Source organism: Carcharodon carcharias, chromosome 10, assembly GCF_017639515.1.
Source record: "Carcharodon carcharias isolate sCarCar2 chromosome 10, sCarCar2.pri, whole genome shotgun sequence".
Classification (NCBI taxonomy): domain Eukaryota; kingdom Metazoa; phylum Chordata; class Chondrichthyes; order Lamniformes; family Lamnidae; genus Carcharodon; species Carcharodon carcharias.
The window spans coordinates 34,992,765-35,005,188 of NC_054476.1; the positions used below are offsets into that span (position 1 = coordinate 34,992,765).

Genomic DNA, 12,424 nt, shown 5'->3' on the forward strand with positions numbered 1-12,424 from the left:
TCCTCAGATAATTGTTCAATTCCCTTTGAAAGCCATGATTGAATTTACTTTCACTACATTCTGGATCCTAAACGTATTTCCTCATTGATTCTTTGGCCAACCACCTTAAATTGGTGACCTCTGGTTCTTGGACCCTTCAATCTATGGGAACAGTTTCTCCATCTACTGTTTAGACCTCTCATTATTTTGAACACCTCTATCAAACCTCCTCTCACCCTTCTCTAAGGAGGAAAAACCCAAGCTTTCAAATCTATCCAAGTAATTGAGGTCTATCAGTGCTGGAACCATTCTTGTAAATCTTTTCTGCACTCACTAAAGCCTTGACATCCTTCCTGAGGTATGGTAGCCAGAATTAGACACAATACTCCAGTTGAGGCTGAAGCAGTTTTATAAAGTTTCCTCGTAACTTCCTTGTTTTTCTATTCCTTGCCTTTATATAAAGCCCAAAATCCTGTATGCCTTTTTAACCACTTTTTCACATGGGGATAAGATCAAAGAAAAAAAGGCATGATTGCATTTAATAGTCTTCATTTGCTCCTAAAAATTCTATTACTCTCTTTAGGATTACTACATGATGCTTGTGGATTCATTATTAATCTTCTTTGCTGCCACTGCAAGCCCAGAGAACAGCTGCAAAGGTAAGGGATACAATGTCCAATACTTTGCAGTTACAGGAAAGTAGAAACCACTGGATAATCACCAGTTCAGGATAATGAAGGCTATTTGAACCAACTTAATTCACCTATCCAGAGACACCCTAAAGTCCCATCATTGCAGCATTCTTCAACAATTCCAGGGTATTACTCGAGTACATTCCACCAGATTATCCTGTGAAAATTTCCTTACACTCTTAAATTTGTTATTTTTAAATAGTTTCTCCAAATTTAAATTTTCTATACTGTTTTGTCCATATTACCATCTTTCTGATGGCCAGGCTTCGGAGAGCACACAAAGGAGGTTTACCAGGATGATGCCAAGGATCAGCAACTTCAGTTATGTGGAGAAATTGGAGAAGCTTGGATTGTTCTCCTGAGAGCAGAGGCGGTTATAGCGAAATCTAATAGAGGTAGTCAAAATAATGGGGGATTTTGATAGCGCAAATAGAAAGAAGCTGTTTCCTCTGGCAAGCAAGTCAACAATTAGAAGCAACAGGTTTAAAATAAATGGAAAGAGAACTAGAGGCCCATAGAGGGCTATTAAAATCTATAACTCACTCCTTGATAGGGTGGTGGAAGCAGGTTTCATAAGAACTTACAAAAGACAAATGAGTATGTACTTGAAGATGACTTGGAGATTATGGGGAAACAGGTGGGATGCGGCACTAAATTGGGTAGATCTTTCAAAATAACCAGCAGAGTCATGACTGACCAAATGACTTCCTGCTGTGCTGCAAGATTCTAGAATTCTTTTCAAGGCTGAATGGCCGAAGCTTCTTGAAGCTTTCTTCAGATCCCTGACACTTGCGGCTAACACAACGTAGCCAAGTGAATTGGTCTACTTACCTCATGCATGCAAATTCTTCCTGCTTGGAAATTTAATTGTGGTCTGTTGCATACACTAACTTTTAGTAAACTGCTCTAGAAAATGAGATGGTTAAAAAGCCTAAAAAATGTGTTTTACAAGATTTACTTAGCACTAGATTTTTCATGTGCTCAGAAATCCAAAGGAAATTGTACTGTTAAGCCTAATTAATCCAGAGCTAGTTAATCCAGAATCAGTTGCTCTCATCTTGAAGCATTATTAGCAAAGTAATAGAATTAAAAGAACTTGATTAGTTAATCTGACTGTCCAGCCAATCTGTTGAAATCTCCAGTTAAAGCTACCTGTTAAGCCACTTTAACTTTATAATAAATATCCATCTATTTCAGGCAAGGATGAAATTCTGCCCCAACGAAGCGGCGCCAACATGAAGCATACAACGGGCCATGTAGCCAGAATCTTTTAGCAATGCAATTTTAACACTTGTTGGGGAAATGGGTGGTTGTTTGGTGGGGAGTAAGTGAACCTCTAATCTTACTTAAATAAATACTCCAGTTTGTTTTTGGTTCTCAAAGGCACCCATTTAATTTTCCATCCACAAATCACTGTAGTTGTACTGCAAACTGTGACACTGACGCTTGTCCATTTTTCATACAAACAGTGTAAAAAATATGAATGCTGCCGTTGCAGTGTAGCATTTTTAACATTGCTTTCAGAATGAAAAAAGTTTTACTCTGAGTGTACAGAAAATCATTTTCCTAAAATTAATTCCAATACAGATTTAACCTTACTGGTACACCAGCTGATAGCCAATAAATAATAACTATTTTGATTACAAATGTAATCTATTGTCCTCTGTAGAAACATTCACTAAAAAAAAGTGTCATTATTTTTTAAGGCAGCCAGCCACACAATGCACATTGAAGTACTATTTTTACAAGTTTTTTTTTTAAAGAGCACAGCAAAAGCCTGTGCCATTTTCACACACCAGCTCCCCTCCTCCACACAACATTACAAATCTCTTTTAAGTGCTGTATACAGACTAGTCCAGGCAAAAGAGTCTTTAACAAGGTTCCCCTGCAGATTATCTGCCTTATAAGAGGAAAATATATACCAGCACATGGTCACCAACTCCTAGTTAACTAAAGCCGAAAAGGACACTCGCAGTTCGCAAAATGCCCTGTTTTCTTTTTCTTTGTTGCAGCCATATAAAGGAAGGCTTGAATTTTAGTTGCTAACATTGGAAGTGGCAGATGCTTCTGCACAATAAATTTAATCAAATCTTTCTCGAGATGGGTGCTGCTACCCAGTTTAGAAAGTTGGGAGGTGGTGGTGGGGTGGTGGAGTGGTGTGGAAGTGGAAAACAGAGCAAAGCTTTTGCTGCAGAAGGCAAACAATATTCTGAAGACTGGAGCATTTCACAAAGGTTTTTTTACACAAGTTTGTTGTCCAGCCATTTCTTCCTCACTCAAGGCAGAGGACGCTGAGTAACCAATGAACATTTCCGTTACAGTACATCATTGTAGTTCAGCCGTCAAACTACTCATTGCATTCATCTCATGCTTCATAAGCAAAGGGAGAGGAATAATTTTGAGTCATGGGGACTTGCATCAATAAGCATATCTATGCCGTAAAATTAGGAGTGTCTTTTTTAAAAAAAAACTACAAGAATGATGAGATTGCGTAAATGTGAGTACACATTGCTGTGAATTAAAGCCTGGTGGCATGGGTCTTGGCTTCATTTAACCTTTTGCTCTCTCTATGTTGTTGATTTGAAACAGATTTAGATTTTTCAAAATAAAGACAAGCGCCTCAATGCTATATTTCACTCAACCAGGCACCAGTATCAACAATTATTAATTAGTAAGGTCAAATGGTCAATATCTCAAGTTAAGAGCTGTGATCACACCAATAGTAAATACATCATTTATAATCGCAGAAAGATTTGAGATGTGTCCACATTTTAGTTCAGTCGGGCAGAGGCTAAACAGCACCCACCAGTATAACTAACTACTTGACTTATTGTTATTAGTGAGATAATAAGATTACATTGGTCATGAGGCCACAAAAACTAAACAGTATATTCACAGCGCAAGAGTAAACCTGTAACATAATTCCAAAAATAATACACTTTGCTCATTTCAACTTTTGCAACAATGCCAGCATCCCAATTGGAACAATCAAATGGAAAATGGCAGTAAATCAGAGAGACCGATTGATATTCTCACACCTGTCACTTAGAAAATTTTCAGTATCTTAAGTATAGGGAAGTCAGGCACATTCTGATACCCCAAATAAGAGGGTTTTCCCTCTCTCCCCATGTCAAGGCAAAAAACCATTAAATTCATTTTTCTAAGACTTTATCAAAACCAACTATCTATAGACATCTGCAGAGAGCATGCTATGTTGATTCGCCAATCCCATTTATCTTTCAGGAATGTTTACAGGCAGTAGATAGCTTAGGTCTTCCAATAAATCCAACTCTCTAAATTAGAAATCGTTCAGAAAAAGGTCAGGGTGGGGTGCAGGGTGAAATTGGTCTTGGGCCATGGTGTGAAATGGATGACAGTGAATTAACTGCCAGTTTTATACTCTGACAGATTTTGTTTTCCATTGATGTCACACCGCCCCTTTTCCCACCAACTGTTTTGCCTTTTGCACTCAGACATTCAGTTAAAAGCTCCTGGAATTCAAACACTACCCTAGTTTTTCAGAACAGTACAGGATGGTCTTGCAGGGCACTGCTGCAGAAAGTATGAATGAAAGTTACCTCTGATACCTTCAAGTTAACTGCACCCCTCCCAAGCTGATGGCAGAGTTTCAAGTCTGAAGCACACTTTGTTTATCAATTGTTGCTTTATGCCCAGATCAGCTACAGCAAATAGTACAATCGCTACCTAAAGGCAGCTAGCGTGGAATGGGGAAAGTTCAGCCGCAAATCCAGACAGTCACGTGAATAAGTATATGAAGGTAAACTCCAACCTCGATGTGAATGGTTAGGAGGTTTCTTTCACCGGGTTTTTTTTTTGTTGCATCACTGAAGTTTAAGCTGAATGTCCTATCCCATTAACTGAAAGGTTAATTGATAAAGCGAAACTGAACATGCACTGAGTAAATTAGCATTTACGGACAAACTCTACTTGCAACAGGGCATGTTTCATAAACTTCCCATGAAGAGTCAGAGATGACCTACAGAAATTTGAACACGGTTATTCAATGGAGAGAAAAAAACTTGTTTTCCCAACATCATTCTTTCTTCAGTGTTGAAACTCATTTTAAACCCCGAAACTGATTTTTTTCACTGTACTTCAGTGCATTTCTCTACTTTTAATGGTGCTAGATAGCCGACCCAAATTATCGTAAAGTAGCTTCAACAAATTACGTACATGACAAAATATAACAAGATACAGGTATTTTCTTTTAGTACAAACATTAACACAAGGTTTATCAATGTCCAGTACAGCTATCTATAATGCATAGGTGACTGAGTGCTTATGGTACTGTCAGTATCTCATGGTACTAGATGCCCTGAAGTAGGACAAGAATTTGTAGCACAAGCTGACCACAAAGTACCAGATGTTCCGTGCCATCTGCGATCTTGCGATGAAAATTCTCCAGATCAGGACAACCAGGATGGTATTGAATGCATAGCGAATATTTCTCAACCTGCAATTTAACAAAAGAGTTTCTCAGGCTTGCTATGTATACATATTTAAGCGTAGCTTAGAATTAATCCAGACCAACACCAATACTTATCTCAAAATTTCACATGACTTAGAGCACATAGGAAAGAAATATCAATTACAAGATGATGGTACACCATTTTTCTAACATATCAATTCAACAATGAGCTGAGAAAAAATGGACAAAGTGCTTTTGTTTAGAATTATTTGCTCTTCAAGCAATGTTTGTAAAGCCATATATATTGGCCATCCCTCTGCCTTCAGAAGGGTTAGACTTTTAACTTAGTGGAACCGAATGTAACAACAGAACGGCTTGCACTGCCACTTCAGAGGGAGGGCATGAAGAGTCACAAAAGGGACAAAATGAACCAGTCATTATTTCTTAAATGACAAGCATCAGCTTTCATGGGTCCCTCAGGGGCCCGGCCACAGGCTACTAGATTACCATGGCCACTACAAAACATCATCACGAGAATAAAACATAACCTGGCTTAAACATTTTCACTGGCAGTATTTCAGTATACCTAAAACATGTTAGCTTTTCTTTTTAACCATTATAGAACAAACAATTAAACTAAGCATAAAGCAAATTTCTGCTTAAACAAAACTATCTTTCAGTAGACCCTATGGAAAGGAAAAACATGGTGACATTTGAACTCGGGGTTTAACTTTTCACTTAGGAAGTTGATGTCAATTTTGAGCTCCTACACAAGGCAGGCTGTTGTTGACTCACCATAGGATTCTAATAATCCAGTAAAGCCAAATGAGCTCCTAGCCATGGATAAGAAGGAAATATCATCAAATACCATAAGAACTGCAGCAGTTTTAAGTAGGTCCTCCACCGCCTTCAAGAGGCAATGAGGGATAGGCAATAAATGCTGGAATGGATTAAAACCAAAATCTGGTTGAAAACTGAGTGGAATGGGCCTATTCTCTGGACTGTAAAAGAATGGGGTGATCGCATTAAAACATATAAAATTCTTGAGGCTTGACTGGATAGATGTTGAAAGGTTGTTTCCCCCAGCTAGACAATCTAGAGGGGAGGTGGAGGCGTAGTGTTGTCGTCACTGGACTGGTAATCCAGAGGCTCAGCGTGATGCTCTGGGGACCCAGGTTCAAATTCCACCAAGGCAGATAGTGGAATTTGAATTCAATAAATATCTGGAATTAAAAGTCTAATGATGACCACGGAACCATTGTCAATTGTTGTAAAAACCCATCTGGTTCACTAATGTGCTTAAGGTAAGGAAATCTGCTGTCCTCACCTGGTCTGGCCTACATGTGACTCCAGACCCACAGCAATGAGATTGACTCTTAAAAATGCCCTCTGAACAAGGGCAATTAGAGGTGGGCAATAAATGCTGGCCTAGCCAGCGATGCCCACATCCAACGAACGAATATAAAAAAAAAGAACAAATCAGTCTCAGGATAAGAGGTCAACCCCTAAGGTGAAAAATTTCTTCATTCAGAAGATTGTGAAACTTTGAAATTCTATGCCCCAGAAATCTACAGATGTTCAGTAATTCAGTATAGCAAGAACAAAAATCGCTAGATTTTGGGGAATCAAGGGATCAGTGATAGGGCAGGAAAGTGGAGGTAGAAGGAAAAAGTTTAACTACGATCTTACTGAATGATGCAGAAGACTTGAGGGGCCATATGGCCTTCTCCTGCTCCTTTTCCTTTGCTTTAATGCCAAATCTTTATCCTGCTGAATTAAACAGTCCCATCCATTCCAGGATATGGAAGGCCTCGCATTGGCATGTTTCCCCAATCTCTTAGTTGGAACAGAAAGGCTGCAGTCCTTGTCTGACACAGAGTCTGAGGCAAGGTTGGGGAGGGGGGAGAAGTCATTCTCCACCTGTGCAGACCAGGACCCTTACCAAAGTGAATCCACAAGCTCCTACCCACTGTCTTAAGGAATATTGTACACTGGTCAGGAAATTTTGTCCATTGTATAAAATGTAAGTCACATGGTACTTTAAAGAGCGGGAAATTGAGGATAGAAACTGATGAGAGCCTAAAAGATGGAGAGTGCAAAAGCTGGGAACAGCACTTTGGAGGGTTGGGCAAGGCAGCACACAAGCAAAATAAAAATCCAAGGATAGTGTTTTTTGAAGCGGGAGGCAAGTTAGGTAGAGAATAAGTTGAAAGCAGTAGCAGTGTATATGAAGCAGGGTGGCAGGGAAAGAAAAGAGGGCTAGAGAAAGAGAGAAGCCACAAGTGACACTAAGGGTAGCAAGTAGCATTTCAGGATGCTATTCCATAGTTTGATCCCATGTCATGCAGGATACAATGTACTTTTCATATACATTTTGTATAAACTATCCTAATGGTGAAGTATTTTACAGCTTATTTAAGATGTGTAGAGTTAGGCTGGTGGGCCAATTCAGTCCTGCACTGTTAAATTGTGGCCACGCATGTGCGTGTGTGCACTTTAGTAAAGCAATTTGTCAACCAGAGGTAGACCACCTCCAGTGTGAGCCACATTTTTAGTCAAAACAAAGTGTAGGCTCTCATTTCTTTTTAACAAGCACCTGAATTAGATCCTTTCCCCACTCATCACTCCTCTCTTCTCAACACAGGAGCTACAATTTTATTTGCATACATTATGTCACCAAGCCAACATACTTGATCAGATGTTTCCTGGCAGCTGGAAGTCCAGACAGCTCTTCATTTAGCACATATTTCTTGGTTCCCATACAGTAATTCTCCATGTACTCTGCCCAGTGAAGCTGTCTCACATCAAAGTTGAATACCTTACAAAGCAAATAAAAAAATGCAATTCTTATTAAAACATTGTGTAATCAGACTAGAGATACATTCAAGCACTGCAGCCAGACATGAGCAGCCAGCTGGTTTGCAAAGAGATTTGATGAATTACCAAGCCAGAAGTTTCTGGAGCTGCAGATAAAAATAACCTGCCTGGAAATCTTTATATCACAATGCATCAGTGCTTCAATTGAAGCAGAAATTCTACAGAGACTAGATTTCACAAAAACATTAATTACACTTTTAAGATATTTCCACTGGCAGAAGGGCCGGTAACCAGGGGACACATATTTAAAGTAATTGGCAAAAGAACCAGTGGGAAGATGGAGATTTTTTTTTTTTAAATAAAACACAGCAAGTTATGATCTAAATGTGCTATTTATAGAAGTGGTGGAAACAGATTCAACAGTAACTGTCAAAGGGGAATTGGATAAATACTTAAGGAAAATTTGCAGGGCTATGGGGAAAAAGGGAGGTGGGGAATGGGAACTAGCAGAGGCATGGTGGGCTGAATGGGCTTGCTTCTGTGCTGTATGGTTCCATGATTAGTATCCAGATGAGAAGTTGGTTCTATTTTTTAAGCTGAATATGATGAGTAATAAGTAGGGAGCAAGCTCAAACCTTAATAAAGAATGTGAAGTTTGAAGTACTGCAATGCTATGCATCATCTTTTTTCTGCAAAGCATAATTTTATACACACATGCACAGACATACACAGCTGAATGCATCCAGAATGAAGAGGCTTTTGTGGTGCATTAACAGCAGCATTGACAAGTTGGGCTAAATGGCCTATTTCTATGCTGTAGACTCTTAGGTAATTCAGTATGTTAACATAGCAGTGATCTCGTTGCTCATGTGTTCAAGTTACAATGTGAAACTTATGTTTTACTTTGCATTAGAAATAGTTAAGGTTAGTCTCAACAATGACTACATTTCAAAAGTAACAAATACTGCAAGTATGAAATGAAAACATAAAATGCTGGAAACACTCAGCAGGTCAAGCAGCATCTGTGGAGAGAGAAAAAGTGTTAACGTTTCAGATAGATGATCTTTCATCAGAACTGAAAAAAAGATAATTGGCCTAAAATGTTAATCCTATATTTTTCACTTTCAGCAGATGCTGCCTGACCTGCAGAGTGCTGCCGTCATTTTCTGTTTCTACTTTGTAAAGTGCTTCATTGGCTGCAAGTCAGGATGTCTTGATATCATGAATTCACAATATAAATACGAGTCTTTTTTTAAAAACTGTTTTGAAGAATTTCAAAACTAGTGGGAAGCCAATTAGGACCAAGATGAGGAGAATTTTTTTTACTCAGAAGGTTATAAATCTTTGGAATTCTCTGCCCTAGAGGGCTGTGGAAGCTCAGTCATTGAGTATGTTTAAAGCAGAGCTTGACAGATTACTAAATGTCAATAACAAACGGATATGGGAATTGTGTGGGAAAACAACATTGTAGTGGATGACCAGCCACGATGGTATTGAATAGCGGAGCAGGCTCTATGGCCTACTCCTGTTCCTATATTCCAAGACAGAGGTTGCACCTAAAACCTGGATCGAAGCTTTACATGAGCAAGGAAATGGCACAGCTGTATGTGACCTGCCTTGAACGTCAGCTGGTTTTTGAGGTCCTCATCCCAATGTCTCCCCAGAGATCATGGAACTACCCTAGCACTCTACTGGTTGTTTTTAATAATTCTTTCACAGGCAACAACTTATTTTTCACCTCACAGGGGAGAAGATACAACTTGCATTCATAAAGCACCTTTTTCATAGTAAAATGTCCCAAAGCATGTCACAAAAGAGTTAGGCAAAATGGGAAACTGAGCCACATAAGGAAACATTTAAGCAGGACATTGGTCAAAGAAGTAGTTTTACAGAGTGTCTTAAAGGAAAGAGAGGTAGAGAAGTTAGGGTGGGAATTCCAGAGCTTAGGGCCAGACAGCTGAAAAAGGTGGCCACCAATGGTGGGGCAAAGGAAAAGGTGAATGCACAAGAGGCCAGAACTGAAGAGATGCAGTATATAATCTTTCCAACAGCTGCTTTCACAGATCAAAAGGTCCCAGAGGTTGGCCAAATGAAGATCCAAAACACAAAACAGACATGCAACCACAAAAGGAGGGAGGGACGGAAACAGTAGAAAATTGCAAACATGTTTGTGTGTGCAGAGCTCTTCAACTGTTTGTAACATGAACTTGCAGTTCTCAGTGATAGAAATATTTCTTATGCTTATGATCTCACTTACTGGGTTACACCATCGTGCTTAGCAACCAGGTGTGTTGAAGGCATGTTAGCTATTGACATTGTGATTAATCATTTAACTGGTCACAAACAGCTTTCTATTCTGGCTAGTGGTGCAGAAGCATAGTAAAGTTAAGCTTTTGTTTTAAAAAAAAGTGCTGGGTTACACAATTAACAGGGTAATTCGGGACAGTATTATAACAAGAGACATCTTCAGCTTCATAGTGTCACTTTCCATTTACACAGATGCAACCAGATTTATTTTAACTTCACAATGAAGTAACATCAGTGAATCATTGAGCTACACCTCAAGCGTTAAGGTGCCAAGGAGAACAAGTCACTTCAAGGCACACCCATGTATGTGCTACGTACACTGCTGAGAGAAAATAACGAATGATAAAATTAGCCTAGAAAAGCAAAAGAGGGCAAAAATATTTCTTTGGGGAAAGAGCATATAATGTTCTACTCAATCCACTTGATTGAGACCAGGAAAAGCAAAGTTTCCCAATAGATTATCTGAAAATGTGTAATTAAGACTTCAGTGTGATCCACTTAACAGGCAACATCTTAAGACTGAAAAAATGGCCACTGCAGTGAGTCACAATATTCCTACTACTGGCCTGCCTGATGGGAGTCATTCATCTTCAAAAAGGTTACAACTTCTGGGAAGTTAGAGAATAAGAAAGCAGAACATCATGTCAGCTTACACTACAAAAACAAGACCATGCCAGCAACGTTACATACTGACAACTGGAGAGCACCTTATCATTAGGAAGTGCAATGTCACAGAAATGTATACCAACTGGTGTTTCTTGGTCACCACTCTAAGATATCTGCACACTGATTGGTGTCTCTCACCTCCCTCTCCCTCAGGTACTTGAATAAATATTTGAAGGAGAAAAATTTTTAGGGTTATGGTGAGACAGCAGATAAGTCGGACTAATTAGGTAGCTCTTTCAAAGAGCCGGCGGCACTGACACTGCAGCGGGAATGGCTGCTTTCTGTGCTGAATCATTCCAAGAGAACAAAATAATCCATGTTTCCAATTTGAAAACAATCATGCTTTTAATTTCAACTCTTATTTCAACTCTTTCTTGGACTCGAACTCAAGTTCTGTCGAAGGGTCATGAGGACTCGAAACGTCAACTCTTTTCTTCTCCGCCGATGCTGCCAGACCTGCTGAGTTTTTCCAGGTAATTCTGTTTTTGTCATGCTTTCAATGTCAATCTGACCAATTTAGAAAATGCAACCCCCCCCCAGTCTGTGATGTAAATAACAGTTAAGGCCCTGAGGGCAAGGCAAAATTAAAATTTGTACTTATAACTGTTACTGACCACAACAAAGCAGACACAGCACACCGACTGCCATGCAAGGCAGTCCCTGCGTTACCATGCTTTTACCCCTCCCTACAACCCCGTGAATGGGGCCAGAAACCACTTCAACATTTCCATTTCGGAATATAACATTCAGGTTTCTTCAGTGCAGGATCACTTTCCTATGCTTCTTCGCAACCAGTACAACTTGTACTTCTCACTAATACCACAGGGGTGTATTAAATCAAAGGAAGAAATTAAAGACCGTTAGAAAACTCCCCTATCAAACACAACTTGAAACCTAAACATACCCCAATAAAATAAGTTTGAATAAAGCCCTTGACTTATATTAAGACACTTCATTAGAACATTAATTCAGTCATGCTGAAAGCAGTAATATCATTTTCATACTGCTTTACACACCCATCACAAACCAAATTTATTTTTAAAAAATGCTGAAAATGGAATTCTTTCAAAAAAATTCTGATTCAAAGATATTTTGATAATGCTCACTGAAAAGCTCTAGGTTCAAGCCTGGTGTAATTGCTATTTTACTTAGCAGTCAAAACTCACTCAATCTTATCCGTCAGGGGTCTTCTTGAAAGAACAGACTGGCATTAACGTAGCACCTTTCACTATCTCAGGTCAAGCATTACAAAGCCAATGAAGTATTTTTGAAGTGTAGTCACTGTTGTAATATGGGGAGACGGGGCAGCCAATTTGTGCACAGCAAGGTTCCACAAATGAGGTAGAGGGCTTTTTGTTTCAATGATTAATGTTGGCTGAGGTATAAGTATTGGCCAGATCATCAGGGATAATTCTCATTCCCTTCTTTAAAATAGCACCATGGAATCTTTAACATCCACAAAAGGGAGGACTGGCCTTGTCTGAAAGACTTTAGTGTTACCTCAGTACTGCACTGAAGTACCAGTCTAGGTTAT

The 12,424-nt window shown here is 39.2% G+C and overlaps 2 protein-coding genes across 4 annotated transcripts in view; one reads left to right on the top strand and one right to left on the bottom strand.

The window, feature by feature from the left end:
- The window catches only part of LOC121282814 (endoplasmic reticulum-Golgi intermediate compartment protein 2-like), a 48,660-nt gene extending 46,673 nt beyond the window's left edge, over positions 1-1,987 (top strand). Inside the window, exons 12-13 of the mRNA XM_041196630.1 lie at positions 563-638; positions 1,869-1,987. Coding sequence (XP_041052564.1) covers positions 563-638; positions 1,869-1,878 — 86 coding nt within the window. The 3' untranslated portion in view covers positions 1,879-1,987. The remainder of the gene's footprint in view (positions 1-562; positions 639-1,868) is intronic.
- A 51-nt stretch (positions 1,988-2,038) lies between these two features.
- far1 (fatty acyl CoA reductase 1) overlaps positions 2,039-12,424 on the bottom strand; it is a 125,485-nt gene continuing 115,099 nt past the window's right edge. For all 3 annotated transcript variants that reach the window (XM_041197685.1, XM_041197683.1, XM_041197684.1), the window contains exons 11-12: positions 7,791-7,918; positions 2,039-5,145 (exon numbers count right to left, since the gene is read on the bottom strand). In XM_041197685.1, coding sequence (XP_041053619.1) covers positions 4,983-5,145; positions 7,791-7,918 — 291 coding nt within the window. In that variant the 3' untranslated portion in view covers positions 2,039-4,982. The remainder of the gene's footprint in view (positions 5,146-7,790; positions 7,919-12,424) is intronic.